This window comes from Coenobita brevimanus, chromosome 30, assembly GCF_032717465.1.
Source record: "Coenobita brevimanus isolate Jiangsu-jjx chromosome 30, ASM3271746v2, whole genome shotgun sequence".
NCBI classification, from domain to species: domain Eukaryota; kingdom Metazoa; phylum Arthropoda; class Malacostraca; order Decapoda; family Coenobitidae; genus Coenobita; species Coenobita brevimanus.
This window is the reverse complement of record NC_136983.1, coordinates 38484919-38506926: the sequence shown is the minus strand read 5'-3', so window position 1 is coordinate 38506926 and position 22008 is coordinate 38484919. Positions and strand designations below refer to the sequence as shown.

At 43.1% G+C, this 22008-nt stretch overlaps 1 protein-coding gene across 1 annotated transcript in view; it reads right to left on the bottom strand.

Moving 5' to 3' along the window:
- Positions 1-1589: 1589 nt before the first annotated feature.
- Positions 1590-22008, bottom strand: part of LOC145395299 (uncharacterized) — a 55922-nt gene continuing 35503 nt past the window's right edge. Inside the window, exon 8 of the mRNA XM_080268976.1 lies at positions 1590-1756. Coding sequence (XP_080125102.1) covers positions 1590-1756 — 167 coding nt within the window. The remainder of the gene's footprint in view (positions 1757-22008) is intronic.

Sequence of the window (22008 nt, the reverse complement as noted above, 5' to 3'; positions counted from 1 at the left end):
TAGGAACTTCACGAGAATGCAAAGCCATTGGGACTAAAGGCCTCTTGGTCCAAGACCAAGGTCCAGGCAGTTGATAGTTTGTTGGATGAAGCAGTTCAGTCTGTCCAAGCATGTGGTGAGATTATAGAATTCTTGGAAAGATTTGGTAGTGTGATCCATAACAACGGTAGATCAGACAATGAGATCTCTCGTCATATTGGTCTGGCCTACGGGGGTATGAATTCACTCAATTTGGATATTTGGCTTTCATTATTTGTGTAGAAAGACTAAAGTTTGCAACTTCAGGGCACTGATGCTCCCTGTCTTACTTAATGGCTGTGAGACATGGACACGAAACAGTGACCTGAAGCGGCAAATTGACTCCTTTGGTACTAGGTGTCTTCACAGGATCATGGGATATCGTGGGCACAACCAGGTGTGTAATGAGCAACTACTCCATGAGACTAAATTGAGTCCTATTACCCACACAATACGTCGTTGCCAATTCCAGCTATATGGGCACATTGCCATCTTTCCTCAGGCAGATCCTTCTCACAGGGTGATCTCTAAACGAGTTAACTCAAGGTATAGAAGAATCGCTGCCTGCAGTGTTGGACAAAGGGCCCTGCATGGGAGTCAGAGGGTGAGTAAGGCTATGCGGCCCACAACGTTTGCCCCTTCTTGAATGATGGATTGATCTCTATACTCACTTCAAAGCCAAAGGAGGCTGTTGTGATTATGTAAGCAACAACAAATCTTGCTGTATTGTTCCTGAACTTAAATCTTATAAATTCTATACCCTCAGGCTCTGGCTATCCTGTCATTCTCCGACTAAATATATCAGTGTTGCTTACTTATCCCCTATTTCTACTGACTATAAAAAATTCTTTGACTATCATACTTCTAAGTAGGAACAGATCCTATCAATTTCTCCATTCTCTGAAATCTCCATTCCAGGTGATTTCAACGTTCATCACATCTTTGGTTCTCCTCTCCCTTCACTGATCCACAAGGTGGGAAGCTCACATCATTTATATTTTTAATGACGTAGAGCAGCTTGTACAGCACCCTACCTATATCCCTAACAACCTTGGAGAGAGTTGCAACATATCTGACCTTTTCCTTACAACTACCCTTCTGCTTATGATGTAATCTTTGTTCTCTGCTGGGCTTCTCTGATCAGAACCTAATCACCTTAACCTGTTCTATCACTCCACAAAGGCTGTGGAACCTCCCAAAAAGAGGTGGCTGTCGTACTTTGGAGCAGCTGATTGGGAGACCCTCAGGCAGTATTTCTTTGATCTTCCTTGGAATGATTATTACAACCATTACTGAAAGCCATCTCAGTGTGCCTTTTGCATTACAGAGGTCATTCTCTCGGGCATGGAAGCATACATTCCTTTGGTTTATCTTCTGACGAATTAAAAAAAAAAAAAATGGTTTAACCCTCATGCTGCAGGTCCCGTCAAGGGACAGAGTGAAGCTTGGCCCAGGTCATGGCTCCTGCCCCGTCCCTCAACACGACCGCTTTCACACCAAGTTTTGAATGCTTGTCTGGCATTTTCCCTCACCTTTCCTTCCCCTGTGATCAGCTGACACAGCATAGCATGTCACTTGATCATATCAGTTATTTTTCCATCACCACCAGTGATCATTATCATGGAGTAATCTGGCACTCTGTCTGGTTCTTCACCCACCCCCCTAGGCCAAGCGACCTTTGCACTGACAAAACAACCTCCACACTTGACAGTACTTCTGCGAAGGTTGCGAGAATCCCCTGTGCACAAAGTTCTACTCTGATTTAATCATACACTGGAAAAATTATAGAAAGAAATGTGTGTTTGTATGGACGATGGTGACATTGGTGTAACAATAACGATAGCGACGTTTGTGAAATATACGATAGTGACGTTTGTGTTGTATTTAGAACAGTGATGTTTGTGAAATGTTTATGAAAGTTACGTTTGTTTGGTATTGACAATGGTGACGTTTGTGAAATATTTACGATTGTGACATCTGCGGACTATCTACAATAGTGACGTTTATTAAATCATTACGATAGTGACGACAGTGATGTGTTTTTATGAAAGGGAAAGTAATTGGTGAAACATTAATGACAGTGACGTTTGTGTTACATTTACGACAATGACGTTTATGAAATATCTACATTAGTGGAGAGAGTGATGAGTCTTCATGGAAGACAAAGTGATCTGTGCAATATTATCCTGATAACAGTGAATGCTTGGAAAATGGTTAGCTTGTTACTACTGCAGTCATTGTAATCTCAGTAGAAATGTAGAATATGACAGCAGAAAATCGTGCGGGAGTGATGCCTTTGGAACTCTGATGACAGTGGCGCTTGTGCATGAAATTGTAAACAGCATATGTGTCTGTATATAATAGCTGGACATAGAAAACAGTGATATAATCATAAGTGAATGCAGGTAAAATAAATATTTGTAAAGTATGATATTAGTATACTTTCCCTTTGTGCGAAATGGAAGAGAACAGGAAACTACTACAGAAAACCCTGGTGGGGGAATATTTTCCCTAGTAATATGCAGCAGTGATAAGAAACAGGGAAGTGAGCATGGAAGTGAAAAAGTTACTACCGTACATGACAGTATTGTGATACCATCTCTAACGTAAGGAAGTGAAGCTTAGACGTTGTTGGAAGGACACAAGTCAAGAGTGAGAGCAGTGGAAATGAGTTATTTAAGAGGAGCCTGTGGAGTCACATAGAGAGGCAGGATGACGAATGAGGATATAAAGAAGCGTTGCGGTGTGGATGTGGATGTGATAGGAAGAGTTATGAGGAACACACTGAGGTGGTTTGGACATGTAGAGAGGATGGAGGGTGAGAGACTGACGAAGAGAGTGTATGTGAGTGAGGTGGAGGGGGGAGGAGGGAGGGGGAGGCCGAGGATGAGATGGAGGGATGGGGTGGAGAGGTATATGAGAGAGGGGGGTGTGAGTTGGGACCAGGGCAGTGAAATGGCGGGGGACAGGGTGACGTGGAGGCGATTTGTTTGTGGCCACCCCAAACGGGATTGAGGCGTCTGGCAATAGATAGATAGATAGATAGATAGAATATGCAGCATTCATTTAGTTTATTTACTGGCTCACACATTGCAGCACACAGGGGCAACACTGCAGCAAGGAACGACTGGAAAAAACGGTACAATCATGAGGTAAGGCACCAGGGTGATGAGACATGACCCAAGACAGCAGCCAGGGGAGGCAGTGAGTCTTGGGATAGACCAGGGCTTTGAACGTGGCGGGCTAGGGAAGGAGCAAAGCGTGGGCTAGCTCGGCTCACTCACATGCACACTAAGGCCGTGGCTAGGTGCACCCATCCGAACACAGGCATGCTGAGCCAAAAATTTCTTCCATGCAACCCGTTCTCACTCCATAACGCCACCACCTAGCTAGCCTGGGATACTTGCACCGGGAAGAGGGAAAGTTGGTAAGTATAGTAAGCTTATTTGAACTCCTTTTGTTGTGTAGTTGCTAAGCTATGAGAGTGCCATATAGAACTATTTTGTGAAACTTGCTGGTAGGCTGTGGGAAGAAAGTGTGAAAACTCTCGTAGCCTAAAGTTTCATTACGCTTGATTAAATGCTGGCTGCAACAAGCACAGGGCCTTCAAAGGTACCCGAGCCCCCCCCCCCCCAGAATCTCATCTCATCTCATCTATGCTTCTGCTCAGAACCGTCAAAAGTCTGTCCTTCGTTCTAATGAAAATAATTGTATTCATACCAAATGCTCTGAGCTCTCCAACTCAGTTTCTTCCCACTCCTAGCTTCTTACCAGAAACGTTTCTAACAACTTTTCTTCACCATCCTTCCCTCCTCTTTTCCATTCTCATAACTCTGCAGCTGCTCCTTCTGATTAAACAGAACTCTTCCCTCAGACTCTCTCCTCGAGTTCCACTTTATACAGTTAATGCACTGTTCCTCAATCACCCTCTGACTTCCTCATGGCTGACATTAATATTTCTTCAGTTATGTTTTCTCCCATCACTGGCCTCAATCCTAACATGGCATTATGGGTTGATGGGGTTCCTTCTGTTGTCCTCAAGAGCTGTGCTTCTGTGCTTATACCATGCCTAGGTAAACTCTTTTGTCTCTGTTAACTTGTACCTTTTCTTCTTGACGGAAGTTTGCTCTCATTCAGCCTGTCTCAGAGAAGGGTGACCATTCCCAATTGCGTCAACATTCTGTACTTCTAAAGTTTTTAAATCTATTCTTAACAAAAACATTTTAAAGCACTTTTCATATCATAATATTCTTTCCAATTGTCATTATGGGTTCTGCCATGAATGCTCCACTGGTGGTCTTCTCCCCTTTGTAAGTTCCTACTCATTTTTTTGGGGGGGGACTTTGGTGAAAGCTTTGCCACTGCCTCTGTTATTATCAAAGGCTTTCAGTCGAGTCTGACAAAACTCTTTAATTTCCATATTGCCCTCTTATGATTTCTATCCTTCTGTCTGTTCCTTCATCTCTAGCTTCCATTCTGGCCACTTTGTAGTTGCTGTTGTAGACGGCCACCATTCTTCTCCTAAGGCTATCATTAGTGGTGTTCCTCAGGGCTCTGTCCCCTCACCAACTCTCTTCCTTCTGTTTATCAATAACCTTGTAAGCTGTACATCTAACCCAGTTCACTCATACGCTGATGAATCCACCCTTTACCTTTCCACTCACTTCCCACAGTGTCCATCTCAACAGTTACTTCAGTAAACAAGGGATGAGGCTATGACACATTGACTTGGCTCCTATATCTGATTGGGGTAAAAGTAATCTTGTTTTCAAAGCGTCAAAAAAATAGTTCTTACATCTTTCGACCCTTCAAAATTTACAATATGAATATCCTCTAATTTTTAACAATTCCCTGCTCAGTCCTGCATCATGTTTGAACATACTTGGGGTTTCATTCTCTCGGGATGTATCTTCATCTTGCCACTCTTGTAATATCTGCTTCCAAGAAATTAGGTGTGCTAAACTGACCTCGTGCCATTGTTACCCCTGCACAGTAGTTGACTTTATTCACGGGTTTTTATTTTGTCATTTTTTTTTAGCTAACATAACAGAAGAAGTTAAAAGTAATGAATAAAAAAAATTATCCATAACACCAGATTACAAGTGACCTCCACTCATTAAACATCTGGAACAGTTGGATTTGAGCAGCCATAGGTTGAAGTTCATGGGGAAACCACTTTGGGGATGCAATTACCAAAGAGATGCAGTTGGGGGAATAAAAGAATTCTGACAGGCAGTAGTTCTGCAATGCAGCAGTAAGTCAGTCTAGTCACAGGCACTATCAGATGTCCATGTAGCACAGGGGAAGGCATGGAGAGGTGGCACAATGGATGCAACTTTGTCTGAGCATTAGCCAGTAAAGTATCTGTAAAAGGATGCAAGGGAGACACCATTCCTTCATATATGTACTGGAGGTAGTTTATTTGTAATACTAGGATTATTAATAATTCTAACATCTTTATTCTGAACTTTGGTTGTTTTAGTGCAACCTTTCCATATCCATTCTTGGTGAGCAATATTCCAGCTCAGAGCGCACATGACATAATTTATAGCTAGCTGCACATCAGCAAAGAAGTTATGGACTCTGTGCAATAATCCAAGTTTCATTGAAGCAAGTGAACCAATATGAGAGGTATGAATATTAGTATCATTGAAGGTAGTATACGAATTGGGCAATTTCAGTCCATCACTAAATTGTATGTTTTTAGTCTTACTAGTATTAAATGAGACAGTGTTACTTTTTCCCCTTTCAGTGATCTTAGATAAGTCTTGATTTATGGAGATTGCAGTACTGAGTTGTGAGTCTGAGATGTTGAACATTGTGAATGGGTGTTTAAGTGTGAATGAACTGTGAAGTGTTGAGTCATCTGCATATGAGCAGATGGGACTATGGATGACGGATAAGAGATCATTAATATGAATTAAAAACAGGGCTGGAGCCAGAACAGATCCTTGTTGCATGCCGGCATTAATCGAGTGGAAATTGGAATAGACATAATCCACTTTAACTCTTATCTTTCTGTCGCTGAGATATGAAGAAATCAGAGGAACAAAAGACATTAGTCCATTGCAAGGGAGTTTGGATAGCAGGGAACAGTGCCACACTCTGTCATTAGCTTCAGAAATATCAGGGGCTACAGCATTAATTTCTCCATGTTCGTTAATTGACTGGTGGATTGTATGAGTCAGGAGATTGAGTATATCAATAGTGGATCTTTCGTGACAAAAACCATACCATCACTAATTAAGTTGCTGGATTCACGATGATTAACTGTGTGCTTATTAATTAGTCTCAAATACTTTGCCAAGATAAGACGAGATAGCTACTGGTCTGTAATAAGAGGGGTCAGAGGAACTTCCTTCCTTTGAAACTGGGTGGGTATTGGCTTCTTTCCAGGAATCAGGGAATGGAGGAATATCTATATGTAGACTGAATAATTTAGCTAGAATAGGAGTGAGTTCTGGGGAACATTTTCTCCAAACAATTGAAGGAATTCCATCTGGCCTTGGAGCATTGTTGGTTGGTAAATTTATGGATTTTACAGTAAGTATGTCGTCTGTATCTTCTTAAGTGGAGAAATTTCGGGAGAATCAAGTTCTAGTACAGGGGCGTTTTGGCTGACATCCTCTAAACTACAATAATTACTGGCAAATGTATTACTGGGAAGGATGTTCACTTTACCACGTGGGTCATTTGTTGTGTTACCATCTGAAGATTTTAGTGGAGGAATGGGTGATGACTTATTAAAGTTATAATTGAAAGAACTGAAAGATGACCAGAATATTCTCTTGTCAGTAGGACTGTTTACGAATTTAGATGCTTTGATGTGAAAAAAGTCTGATTCCGTTATATTTATTGCTGCTTTTGCATGGTTTCTAGCAATTTTAAATTGACTGAGGAACTCAGATTTTTTTTCTTAAGTGAGAGTTATAGACTAGTGATTTTGGGGTTGTTGTTGTGGCACAGTTACTATCAAACCATTATGGAGAGTCTGACATCTTTGTGAACTGTTGACTTGGTATGAACATTCCCATATCAGTTTGTATTAAGTCATTAACCCCTTAACCTCAGGGCATCACTTTCATGATGCTCAGGCGCAATGGATCATACCGCGGGGCGTCACTTTTGTGATTCTGTGTTATTTTGAATTCTCCTGGGCTTACAAGTGGTGGCTTGTATCATCTATCAGTACTGCCAATGTCCAACACTAGTCATCACTCCAAATCTCATCTGTATTCCCATCCATTGTTGACAATTTAGCAATTTTTCCCCGTTCCTGACTCCCCTCCCTACCTCCTCTCCATTACCCTGTCCTCTCACCTGCCCGGCCGCGTTGCGCTAAAGCAAATTTCCCCCGGAATTATCCACTGATTTCATCCATTGAAATAAGCCCTATGCCCTATTCTTATACAAAATAATATATACCAAAAAGAAATCAGGTAAGTGATAGTGCTATACACCTTGATTTGGCTAATTATCACCTGACAACACCTCACGTGCACTCGTTCGCTAATTTCCCACGGAAATTTCCCCTTTGAAATATGCCATATAATCTATTCTCGTAATAAAAATATATATAAGAAAGGAAGGGAGAAGCCTAAGTGACATTTACATTCACCTGGAACTACCTATTTTTTTCTGTATTTTCGAGATTTCCTACCAATCATTTTTTAGCATGTACTGGTACTGTCGACTAATAGTCAGCACTCCTAATCTGACCTGTACTCCCATCCATTGTTGATAATTTAGCCATTTTCCCCCGTTCTTGACTCTCCTCCCTACTTCCCCTCCAGTACCCTCTCACCCCTCCCTACCTCACCTCCTTTACCCTTTCCTATCGCCTGCCCGGCACCGCTGTGCTAAATCAAATCTCCCCCGGAATTTTCCACTGATTTCATCCATTGAAATAAGCCCTATGCCCTATACTTATACAAAATAATATATACAAAAAAGAAATAAGGTAAGTGATAGTGGTATACACTTGGAATTGGCTAATTATCACCTGACAACACCTCACATGCACTCGTTCGCTAAATTCCCACGGTAATTTCCCCTTTGAAATATGCCTTGTAATCTATTTAACGTAATAAAAATATATATATAAGAAAGGAAGGGAGAAGCCTAAGTGACATTTACATTCACCTGAGACTACCTATTTCTTTATGTGTTGCCGAGATTTCCTACCAATAATTTCTTAGCGTGTAAGTTAGCAGCTGTCAGTCCCATTGTCACTGTCAACCCTTGCCTGCACAGATAAGCCGCGCCATTCAGTTCCTTGTCCTCCTCTGTGGTCAAACCATGTCACACTCGCGCCCCACCATTTCCGTTGCTTCTGTGCCCATTGCAAAGGGCCCCGTGACCTCTACCCCCAGAAAAACCGTGGGGGAACCAGGAAAGGACTAAGTGACTCTGCAGTGGAACGTGAAATTGCCGAATTATCAATGATAATGATAGACAGTGACTATGATCCTTCGGGTGATTCGTGTGATGAGCCGTGTGAGGAAATCATGCCAAAAACTCCTAGTACGAGTGCTTCAGTGTCCCAGGTTATCCCAAGCTCCAAAGGAAAGGAGCCCTTAGTGCAGCAAGGGAAGGAATTTGGGAAGGGAGTGAAAAGGCGGCGGGTTAGCCCTGGAACAATGGCCCCGCGTGACCCAGCCCGCCATGAGTCCTGAGGTGAATCACCTCCCCGCTCCCCTAGCCCCACTTCACTCATTTCTTTCTTTTCTTCAGCTGAATTTTCTCCGGAGTCTTCGTCGTCGGAGTCGCCACCAGCATCTACAGTGAAGGCAGGCCGTAGAGGAAGAGGTAAATCCCTGACCCGTAAAAGTAGAGTTGCCAGTAGAGTAAGGGCTGCTAGTGCTGTACGGCAACCCAGGGTCAGTGCGAGTGACCCTGAACAAGCTAAATCTGCCTCACAGCCACCCTCCACCCTCACCCACCCTACACCGCCACGACAGGGAATCCTGGACGCCTTTGCGTGGACGGAAGGGTCCGATTTTGTCCAGGATCATCTTGATTTCAACGAGAGTTCCTCAGGGATACAGCCTGCCTTCACTCTTGACGAGGATGCTGAGTGTGTTGACTTCCTTTTGGCCTTCCTCGATGATGAAGTCATGCAGCACATATGTGATGAGACCGACAGGTATGACTCACACCGTGCTGCAGTGGTACAGGTGCAGCGAAGATGCAACAGTGGACCTTGCTGGGAGTGCAGGAGCTGTATGTGTCCTTTGCCCTCATGCTTCTCATGCCACACTCAAAGTAGCATGAGTTGGAAGAATACTGGTCCATGGACCCCTTACTACCCTCACCCACCTTCAATAAGTACATGGCCAGAGATCGCTTCCGGAACATCATGGGAAACCTGCACTTTGCCAACAACGATGTACCTTCCCAAACCGACCCACTCTGGAAGATCCGGGAGATTCTGAGCAGAATGAAGGATAAGTTTATGACATTCTTCCACCCCTTTCAGGAGGTTGTCATTGACGAATCCTTGGTTTTGTTCAGAGGACGTCTTAGGATTGTGCAGTACATTCCAAGCAAATGCATTGCTTTGGAATCAAGTTCTTTGTACTGTGCGACTGTAAGACAGGGTACATCCTTGACTTCGTCATTTATTCAGCCAACACTGTCGATCTTGATAAAACACACCCCCTTGGGTTCTCAGGCTGTGTAGTGAAAGTGCTCCTTGAAAGGTATTTTGGTGGGAATCATGTGCTGTATACTGACAACTATTATACAGCACCGAAACTTGCTAAATATCTTTCGGAGCACGGCATCGGCTCCCGCTGCACTGTCAAGAGTAATCGTGCCCACTTCCCTAAATTCCCAGAGGCAGGAACCTTGCAGTGAGGAGACGTGCACCTACGCAAGTCTGAGAAGATGCTGGCAATATGGTGGCATGACAAGAGGGTCGTGCACATGCTCACCACTGTACACAAGGGGGAACTGAAAGACAGTGGGAAGGTCGACCGTAGGACAGGCGAACCTGTGAGGAAACCTGATGCTGTCATAGACTACAATATCAACATGTGGCTGGTGGACAAGTCCGACATGATGATTGGAGAGATCGACTGCCTCAGGAAGAATACTAGGTGGTACAGGAAAGTTTTTCTGCATCTCATAGACATGACGATGCTGAACGCCTTCATCCTGTACAAGATGAAGGTAAAGCCACCCAAGTCCTTCTCCCTAAGGTTGTTCGCCAGGACTTGTGTTCAGCAGCTGCTTGAGAGATATGGTAAGGTGACAGCAGCAGCTCCAAGGCGCCATGAAGTAAGACTTCCCGACAGACTTGAGCAGAGGGTGTACATGGATTGGCACAGACTGGTGCAAATGCCTGCCACAACCAAGAGGAAGGCTGCGATCCGCAGGTGCCAGGTGTGTGCACATACCACCTGACGCACACCTGAGCACAAACGCACCTCTTGGCAGTGCGCTGAGTGCCAGGTTCCCCTCTGTGTTACCTGCTTCTTTGATTACCACAGCCAGAAGCAGTTCTAAAAGTGCAAGTGGAAAATGAAAATAATGTGTAAATAGCAAGTGAAAGTAATGGATGTACATATGATTGAACAGTGCAATATAGTTTTATGTTACTGCAAGTGACAGTGAATAACATAGTGTAAGTAAAACAGAAGTGTAAATATTGAAAATACAATAGAAAATGTAAATAGAAATTTAAATAATTAGTAATATAAGAATATGAGAACAAATACTTGAGGTTATAACAGTGAAAGTGAATCCGTGGCTCTCTACATATTTTACTGAAAGAAAAATTGAATGACTACAGTGACAATAAACTATTACTACTGAAGGAAACTTATGGATAAAGACTGCAGATATATATAAGTGTTATACAGTAATAGGAACATAAAGGGTGAATGTTTTTTTGAATAATAAATGACAGAATACCAGCGGCGAACTAGCACAAGTGGGAAGGTCATACGCCCTCGTAATTTTCATTGCTTTCACAGTGTTTTTTTTTTGGGAGTATGATTCTAATCTACTTGATAATCATAGAATAGTGTTTCTAGTGATAATATCTGGTTGTGGTAATCATATTAAGCGTTGTCGGGAAGTGTAAAGTGGAGACTTCGTTACCCAACTTCAGAGGTCTCCACAAGTCCTACGGTACTCGACGAAGGATCAACAAACATCCAAGGAGAAAGCTGACGGTATGTGCCGTAGGCAAGTTTAATTTTAATATTCTAGGACTAATAACTGATTTTTGGCAAATATTTTTAGAGAGTCTGTTGGAGCCCGAATATGCCCGCTGGACACGGAAGTCAGAGCAAAACAAGCCCGCGGTTAAGGGATTAATGTGGGACTGGGTAAAATTGATGTCACAGGAGAAGAAACTGGCAAGGAATATCAGCAAGATAATTTCTGAATCCATCCCAGTCTGCTCTATCAAAATGCCATCTGGTCACCCTGACAGGCTCAGAATGGGAAGGTTTGGGGGAACTGACTAATGAGGCTTTGATGAGTTTGTAGGTCAGAGGAGCCAAGTGGTGACAGTACTTCTGTCCTATATTCATCTGGATTATTTGTCAGAAATTGATCCAAGAGATAGGTGTTATGGTCAGGATTATCTGGTATTCTGGTTGGTTGTTTTACCAATTGCGTAAGATTAAATGATTCTATAAACAGCTCGCACTCCAGACCAGCATCGTCAGTCCTGGCAGAATGTAATAACCATTCTGCATAATGAACGTTAAAATCACCCAAAACAGTAATTTCAGTGGTGGGGATGAGGTTAAGGTTAGACAACTGTTAGGATAAGAAGTCAAATACATTGGGTTCTGAAGAAGCATTAAGGGAGCAATAAACTACGCAGATATCTTTGGTAATCATCAGCGATAAACAACACAGATTTATTTGGTAATCATCATCATCATCCGGACCTCCTTTCCTACCCTGGGGCAAGGTGAGGAGCAGCAACATCCAGACGGCCTACATTTGCCTAGTTCAATGGGCCATGCTTCTGTTCATTGACCATTTAAGCCCACAGAATCCCGGCTCCATCAGATAGGCCAAAACGCTTTCATCACGTTCTGTAGCTTCACATATACTAATCTGGTTAGAGTCAATCTCAACGCTGTCACTTTAAAAAGGGGTGTCAAATCCCTGGTTATATGCTTCTCCCCACAAAATTCATCCAGCCGGCTCGGTCTCTTGTCAGACCCTTAGCCTCACCAACTTCCATATCTTTCTTCCTCATACACTCATCCACCATATCCCACCACCTTCTTCTTGGCCTACCTCGTCTCCTACCTTCTTCAAACTCACTCAGATATACTTTTTTCACCACTATATTGTCATCCATTCTCTTCATATAACCAAACCATCTCAGAACACTCTTCAATTCTGGTGTCCACAGACTTCCTCACTGCATCATTCATGGATCACATTATTCCGTATCCTATCCACTCTCTGTACTCCACATACATTCCTCAGCAGTCCCATCACCGCTCATACTCTTGACTTTTCATTTTCATGCCACACCATAGTCTCACATCCGTATGTTAATGTTGGCCCTAACACTCCTTCATGTAAGCCTCGCACATCTGCAACACTCAAGCCTCTGTTTCTTATCAAGGCCTTCATAGCACCTCTACTTTTCTTCCTTGTGTAACTCTACTTTCCACTTCTTTTGCATATTTCCTCTCTTTTCTGTCACTGTACTCAGAAACTTGAACTCTCTCACCAATTCCAGTCTCTCTCCATTCATTGTAACATCACACTGGGAGTCAGCATTTCCCTCAAGAACAACCACTTTTTTCTGCCTTTACTCTTAAGGCACAACGCTCGCAGATATCTATAAAACTCTGGACTAGTCTACCAAGCTCTTGTCCGGTATTTGCAAGTAGCACTGCATCATCAGCGTACAACCAAAATTGAGATATTCCATCCATCACCATTCATTACCAACGCCATCCCTCTCTCCATTACCTGCGTTTTTACTTCTGTTATCACTGCATCCATATACGTATTGAACAACCACGGGGACATCACACAATCTTGTCACACACCCACATTGATTGTGAACCATTCATTTAAATGCCCATTTACCCTTACACGTGCCTCATTACCATCAAAAAAATTCTTGACGGCACCTAGCAGCTTACCATCTACACCGTACATGCACAAAACCTTCCACAGTGCTTTTCTGTCTACTTTGTCGTATGCTTTTTCCAGATTCACAAATGCCATAAACACCTTATAATCCTTCTCACACACCTTCTCCATTATCTGTCTTACTGCAAATATTTGATCTACACATCTTCTGGTAATATTTAGATACTTTAGTTTCTATAGTGAATAATCAAAATTAACTGAAGTTAAAAACAGTGTAAACTGCAAATTTGCCTCTGTGTAGAGTACAGCTTTCCTATGTGGGAAGGTTCACCACATACGGCTCTTCTTAAGGGTAGTCAAAGGCTTTTCATCTCATTAACTGTCCTCCTCTTGCTGGCTCCTTTTAACCTTAACCGTATCTCTTCATCGTACTGTTAATTCTTTGTCTTTTTTCAATTCCTACCTCATTGGTCACTGCTTCTCCAACTTTCTGCTTGTATCCCTTCAAAAGAATGGTGGGCACGTAACACCCGTCTAGCAGAAAACTTTCATCCTTTTTCTGTCCAACTTTCTAATGCAAGAGTTAGCCGATACTCCTAGTCCTGCAAGTATGCAACAGGTCAACTCTGGAACTGTCTTGCTCTGTCTGTATTTCCTACTAACTACGACCCCCAGTCTTTTAACCCCTCAATTGCTGTGGGTTCAGGAATTTGCAGGCTCCCCCAGCCAGTCCCAGGACCATTTTTCCAGAGTTCTAAAATCGATTTCTTTTTTTTTTTCTTTTTTTATTGATGTGAAGAAAATCGTCTGGCGCACCTGGCAATATGTTTTTTAGCTTCTTAAACCCATCCTGTGATTCGCTATGATTCGCCGATGATAACATAAAATTAAAAAAATATTCACTGTGCCTGTAAACAAATGAGCAAAAACATCCGAGAAAAAGGGATCACCTGAGTGCTTGGCATAGTAGAGTAGGGTTCAGTAAACATACCAGTGCTGGCGGCCATTGAGGGGTTAAACGCAATGAGCCCAATGTGTCCAGGCACCTCAAAGGAATAGGTCTTGAATCTGGCTCTCTATTATCTTATTTTTATTTCTTCTTGAAGTGAACAATTCGCAGGCTTCAATCCTTTGTTTCGTTATTTCTTGTATATAACAAAAAATGTATATTCATGGGGATGCTCAACCTGTGCCACCAGCCACCAGCTGCCAAACCAAAGGGCCAAATGTAGTGTTCCTATTACCAATAACAAGAACCATTGCATTACTTGTGGAAGTTTTGAATCTTTCCTGTATGACAGGAGATGAATTTGGGTCATAATAGGGCGAGTCTGTAGCAGGCATATAGCAGAAACCCAGTACCACACCTGGCAAACACGAAATATGCATCCACACATTATCATTAACGCTAATATAGACATATATAACATACCTATACAAATATTTTTTAACGAGCATTCCGTTGCACTTCGATGGGCAACAGTATCATCAATACTGTTGCAAGTGACATGTTCAGGAAATCCAACATCTACTGGTGTTTAAACCTCATTTATGTAGACTATATCATAAGTACAGTACATAAAAACCTTTGAACCTATTTTTTTTTTTTTTTCGGTTTTCTGTGAACTTCATTGACGTTCCATGAAACTCTACGTTTACCACAAATCTGTGGCACATTTTAAAAGGCTGTGGGTTCCATCTGCCAATGACTACTTCATCCTTGTACAATTTCTGCTCTCGATTATCAAGCTCAGTTTTCCATCAAACATTTTCCCCTGTGTCTTTTTCAGTTGCTTCCACTTTGCACAAACATTTCAGTTCATTTCTTATGCTTTTGTGAACATTGAAAGATCGTGCTTGATATTAATTCACTCGAGTTAGCACATGTCTCCTACAGTTTTTTCGACTTATCCTTCACTCCATCCCGTGCAGATTTGCTCTCCACAGCCAATAGTATTGGTCTCTTACGGTTTTCTCAAAGTCCTAGCCTGCAGTGAAAGATGCTGCTGCTCGTCTCACCCGAGGTCTAATGAGGTTTTCTGCCATCTCGCAAATCGTGATCCGTATCTGTTTCAGTTTGTCATCGTCGAACAAAGCATCTCCCACCGGCTGCTCCTCCTCCAACTTTAATTTTGCGCTCTTGCCTATCCACCATTAGGAAACTGTGTTGCTGTGCAGTGGTTTGGACCTGCAGATCAATTTGTGCTTGCATTGCAGCAATACTGCGATTAATAGTGCCGTTGGGTGATTACAACATCGACTTCAAGTCTGTAATGCCACTGGTAATTTTATCAAGGCCTATGTCCTTCGTCCGCTATTGAAGCTGGATATCAGGCTCTCTTCATTGGTGCCTATTAGATTTTCCATAATTACTGACTTTAATTTTGAGTGCTGTATTGCCCGCAAATCCGGCAGTTTTTTTGGCCATGATGTAGAGGAAGGAGGGAGAGACAGCAAGGTAGTGACGTCACGAGCAGGTTTTCCTACTTCCTATCTAGCCACAACTGCGCATGCATGGACAGAACTGAAACCTTGCGATGGAGTAGTAGGGGTGGGTATCAGATTTATTCATCTTATTTTATCTAAATCCAACAATAACTTCGCGGTCATCATTCACATAATCTTGATCTACATGTGCTTTCTGGCGGTCCTATAAAGCATTAGGGTTGCCCACTGCCTGAAACTTCAGCATATATCTTAAAAAAAAAAAAAAAAAAAAAAAAGCTTCTTACGGGCTAAAGATTACTTCATGCAGCAATATGCAGTGGAAAACGATATTAACCTTTACATCTGAAAATAAATCTATCTCTATCTATATCTGAAAATAAATAGCTAGGAAAAGGCATTAGGGAGCCTCTTTTACCGACGATTGTACGGTCCAAAGAGCTCACCAAAATAATTTTTGTTCCCAAATACCACAGTACATATATATTTTGAAAATATATATCATCTGTAATATGTTTTTTTTTTTTTTATGCGAGGAAGAAGGAACCAAAGGCCATGAGCCCGCAGTAACAGTTCCCTCCAAGAGAAAAACAAAATACAATTGAGAGCCAAATTCAAGATCCGATCATTTTCAGATGCCTGGACACACTGCGTTTGAAAGACTGGAGATCATAGGCAGCAGGAAATACAGACAGAGGGAGACAGTTCCAGAGCTGACCTGTTGCATAAATGAAAGACGCGGAGTAACGGTTAACTCTTGCATTAGAGAGTTGGACAGAAAAGGGATGAGAGTTTGCTGCCAGACGGGTGCTACGCGCCCGTCGTAGAGGTGGAGGAATGCAAGCAGACAGTTCAGAGGAGCAGTGACCATTAAAGTAGCGATAGAAAAGAGATAAAGATGCAACAGTGCTGCAAAGAGACAGAGGTTGAAGGGAGTCAGTAAGAGGAGGAGAGTTAATGAGATGAAAAGCCTTTGACTCCATCCTATTGAGAAGAGCTGTATGTGGGGAGCCTCCCCACACATGAGAGTTGTACTCCACACAGGGGCGGATAAAACCCCTGTATAGAGTCAACAATTGTGCAGGGGTAAAGAAAGAGCGGAGTCGGCTTAGCACACCCAATCTCTTGGAAGCAGATTTTACAAGAGATGTAATATGATCTTTCCAAGATAAGTCCCAAGAAAATGAAACCCCAAGCATGTTCAAGGATGATGCAGGATTAAGCTGAATATTATTAAACATTAGTGGGTATACCTATGGAAGATTTTGTCGGGTTGATAGGTGTAAGAACTGAGTCTTTGATGCATTAAAAACAACCATGTTATTTTTACCCCAGTCAGAGATACGAGCCAAGTCAGACATCAGGTGTGCCATAGCTTCATCCCTTGTTTGTTGAAGTAACTGTTGAGATGGGCGTTGCAGGAACCGAATGGAAAGGTGAAGGTTGGAGTTGTCAGTGTATGAGTGGATAGGGTTAGATGTACAGCTTAGAAGATCATTGATGAATAAAAGGAAGAGAGTTGGTGACAGGACAGAGCCCTGAGGAACACCACTGTTGATAGATCTGGAGGAAGAACGATGGCCATCTACAACAGCAGCTATAGAACGACCAGAAAGGAAGCTAGCAATGAAGGCACAGATAGAAGGCTAGAAACCGTAGGAGGGCAGTTTGGAAATTAAAGATTTATACCAGGCTCGATCGAAAGCCTTTGAGATGTGAAGTGCAATGGCAAAGCTTTCGCCAAAGTCCCGAAAGGAGGATGACCAGGAGTCTGAAAGGTAGGTGAGAAGATCGCCAGTGGAGCGTCCCTGACGGAACCCGTACTGACGATCGGAAAGAAGGTTGTGATAGGAAAGGTGCCTTAAAATTTTTCTATTGCGAATTGACTAGAAAACTTTTGAAATACAGGACGTTAGAGCAATTGGACGATAGTTGGAGGGTTGGGAGTGGTCACCCTTCTTTGGGACTGGCTGAATGAGAGCAAACTTCCAGCAAGAAGGAAAGGTGCAAGTTGACAGACAAAGGCGAAAGAGTTTGCCTAGGCAGGGTGTAAGCACAGAAGCACAGTTCTTGAGAACAACAGGAGGGACCCCATCAGGCCCATATGCCTTGTTAGTACTGAGGCCAGTGATGGCAGAAAATACATCAACTGAAGAAATTTTAATGTCAGCCATGAGGAAGTCAGAGGGGGGAAGTGATGGAGGAACAGCACCGGAATCTTCTAAGGTGGAATTGGAGGAGAAAGTCTGTGCGAAGAGATCTGCTTTATCAGTAGAAGAAATAGCTACAGAACCATCAGAGTAGAAAAGAGGAGGGAAGGATGATGAGGTAAAGTTGTTAGAAAGATTTTTGGCAAGGTGCCAGAAGGAGCGGGAAGAATTTGAGTTGGAGAGTTGAAAGCATTTAGTATGGATGAAATTATTTTTAGTAGAGCAAAGAACAGACTTAGCACGATTCCGGGCAGAAACGTAAAGATGATGTGATTCAGGGGTGGGTTGGCTCCGGTACCTTTTGTAGGTCCTCTCCTTGTTGCGGACAGCATTAGAACAAGCGTGATTAAACCAAGGCTTTCTTGCGTTAGTCAAAGGCTATGAGAAAGGAATGTATGCTTCCATGCCCAAGAGAATAACCTCCGTAATGCGCAAGGCACACTCAGATGGCTCCCGGCCATGGAAACAATAACCATTCCAGGGAAAATCAAAGAAGTACTGCCTGAGGGCCTCCCAGTCCGCGGCTCCAAAATGCCACAGACGACGTTTCCCTGGAGGGTCCACAGGCCCTACCGGAGTGATAGGACATGTTAAGGTAATAAGGTTGTGATCGGAGGAGCCCAATGGAGAGAAAAGATTAACAGAGTAAGCAGAAGGATTAGTTGTGAGGAAGAGGTCAAGTATGTTGGAGCTCTCTCCAAGGCGGTCAGGGATACGGGTAGGGTGCTGTACAAGCTGCTCTAGGTCATTAAGGATAGAAAAGATGTAGGCTTGTTCACCAGGTGGATCCGTGAAAGGAGAGGAGAGCCGAAGGTGGTGGTGAACATTGAAATCTCCTAGAATGAAGATTTCAGAGAAAGGAGAAATGGATAGAATGTGTTCCATCGTAGAAGTAAGATAGTCGAAGTATTTTTGATAGTAGAATTAGGGGATAAGTAAACAGCACTGATATATTTAGTCAAAGAATGACAGGAAAGCCGAAGCCAGAGTGTAGAGAATTCAGAAGAATCGAGTTCAGGAACACGAGAGCAAGATAAGTCGCTGCATATATATACACAACAGCCACTTTTGGCTTTGAAATGAGTATAGAGAAAGTAGGAGGATACAGAAAAGGGTTTGCTGTCAGTTGCCTCAGACACCTGAGTCTCCGTTAGAAAAAGAAGGTGAGGTTTAGAGGAGGAGAGGTGGTGCTCAATAGGGCGAAAGTTAGAGGAAAGGCCGCGAATGTTGCAGAAATGAAGAAGAAGAGAGTCAGACAGTGGTTCCAAGCACCTCGAGTCATCACCGGGAGAGGGGCGGATGGTTGGGGCATTTATGGTCCCCCCCCGGGGACTCCAAGGCTTGGTGATGAGACGCCATTTTAGTTGAATTTTGAATAGGAAGTGTAGTGTGTACTGTGCATGTAGTTTGGTGTAGATAGTTAAGAGAAATTTGTACTGGAGAGTATGCTGGCCTACTCTCTGTGTAACTGAAACACTGAAAAAGTTCAGCAAAGGGGGATGGTCAGGAACTAGTCCTGAGGGCTGATGAAACGGGCGCTCCAGCACTCCCTGTCATCAGCTTTCCATCCACCTCGGGAGTACTGCCCTGCTCGACTGGTACTACAATATACTCCTCCCATAGTATCAGATCTACATATGAAAGAAATTAGATCATTGTCATTAACCCCTAAATACCGAACCAAGTCAATGTACCTGTTGACCACTTTGGCCCTCTCAGCCGAATCACGCCTCGTAAAAAACTGCCAGCACATTGCTCCGCCCCGATTGTGGCGTATATCCCTTCAAGCCAATAAGAACTAACCCCTCCGGCATCGGGTTGGGTGATCCGGCCACTCTGGGGGCAGGGTGGTCACCCCCCCTGTCGGCCCTCCCATTGCCTGAATGTTTCGTCATCTGTCACATAATAACCCTATCTGAAGACCCTCCCACCCCTCTGTACGCCCCAGTAGGACGTTGTTAGTCGAAGTTTACCCCTCCCCCAACCACGAGGCCCATTCCATCCCCCTCCAGCCCCCCCACCTTCCCCCCTACCTTGTATACTCCTACTTACCCTACCCCCTCCCTCCCTTTCGGCCCCATATTACACTCCTACCCCCAATGAACCATCGTGTGATAGCGACCAAGCAGCTTGGCTTGCTCCCCCCCCATCCCTCCCCTCCCCCACTCCCCCCACCCCAACACATGTACACGTACTTTATATGTATTGCCTCGATGTTTTTTTTTTCCTTGTGCCTTTTCGTATCTGATCATAATAAATGCTTCTCTGTATACTATGCTATACATGCAAACACGTGCAATCACAGGCATCTGAGCCCCAGCCCCCCCACCACCACCCGTCCACCTCGATATACTAAAGACAGTTACAATTTCGCTTTTCCCTTGCATGCATCTGCAATAATATAAAACAATATTCCATTTACCTTCATGGCAATATAAACATTTGGTGTTTTTGAAAGTTTCTGAAGTATATACCATGAGGCACTGCAGGATTACTCCCCATACGTGAATTATCTCCCCACACCTGCAAACACACTTGCTTGCATGGTTGATATGCTAAATTACATAGATTTTGTTTGTTTCAACTAGCCAAACTGGTTGTTACTGTAAATGATCTCCCAAGGTTCAATGTACTCGTTGTGGGCCTTCTCTCCGATCGAATTTTATCTCCACACACGTACACACATCTGTTTTCATAGTAGTTGGTCAGAACAAACTAAAGTGCTCTACTTTGATGAGAAAACATGGTTTTATCCAACCTCCATACCTAAAAACCTTCTCCTCACAGGGTACTTTATCTCCCCAAAAGCAAGTAATCTCCCCACGCCCTTGGAGTGACATATGATACTGCAATGACCTATTTCAGTAATAGAAATAGTTAGTTATCAAAACTATGGGAGCTTTCGAAAATTTTGGGGGTAACTGTTTTTTTTTTTCAACTTTGACCCTCGATTGTGCGGTAACCATTAGGCCTGGGGGGGTGCCGAGTGTGCTGCCAGGTGTGTAATTTCTTCCTCTTTAGCCAGAACATATTGATTTTCCCCTTGGTGAAAGTCGCAAAAACACCCCCTAATTGCGGCTCCAGTGGCAGACAAGCCGGATCGAATTGCGGTATTTAGGGGTTAAGAGCATAGCTATACCCGTTTTACTCTAGCATGATGTAAAATTGCTATCTCCTCGCTTTGAATGTTCAGGTGCAACGCGATCTGCACCATAATAGGATGCCTATCACGAAGAAGTGCTGTGGGAAGGATGTAGAACCATAGCAGCTCTTTTTTTTTCTCCTACTGAGTTGCATGAAAAAAGCTAAAAAAGAAGAAAATCTGGCCTAACTTAAAGGAAAACAGTGTAGTATTTATTGTAAAATGAGAAGAAACGACCTAAATCCCGTATTATTTGTGTGTACACGAATATAAAACCTATAACTCCCAAAAAGAAATTAGATTTGTCAGTAAATAAATAAAGCTGCAGGCGGTTGCACAGCAGTACTCTGTGCTCAGCAAAGATTGCTGTTACTACTTAGTAAAAATCAATGTTACCACTGGAGATAAATTACTGGTACCAGTGAGCAAAAATCACTGTTCTTACTGAACGAAAGTCACTGTTGCCATACCATCTGGTGCGTAGCTGATACACATTTCCACTAAACGTCATAAGTGTGGAAGGGGATGCCTTCACCTGGTGGCACTGTTATAGCATGGCAGATCTGCTAACCGCTTTTTCTAACGTCCCTCAACTACCTCCCTATCCCCCAGTAGGAGCTTGGTGAACTGAAGGTGAAAGGCAACTCCATGCTGCAGTCCACTGAATTTGCATGTACTGAACCTGAGGTAACAGTGCCGAGATACGGCGTTCATATGTTATAATGTAAAGGAGTGGGAGAAATAATACTGGAATTGTCTATAGCTTTTGTCTTTCCTTTATACAAAAAACCCTGACGATTGTTCCCTCCAAGGAAAAAAAAAAATGTGAGAGCCAGATTCAAGATTCGTTAATTTCGAGATGCAAGGACACATTGCATTTAATAGACTGGAAGTCATAGGCAGAAGGATATACAGACAGAAGAATGACATTTCCAGAGTTGATCTGTTGCAGACATGAAGGACTGGAAGTACCAGTTAACTTTTGCATTTGGGAGCTGGACTGAAAAGGGGTGAGAGTTTGCATTCAGATGGGTGCTATGCACCAGCTGTAAAAGAGGAGGGATGCAAGCAGATAGTTCAGAGAAGCAGGGACCATTAAAGTAGCAACAG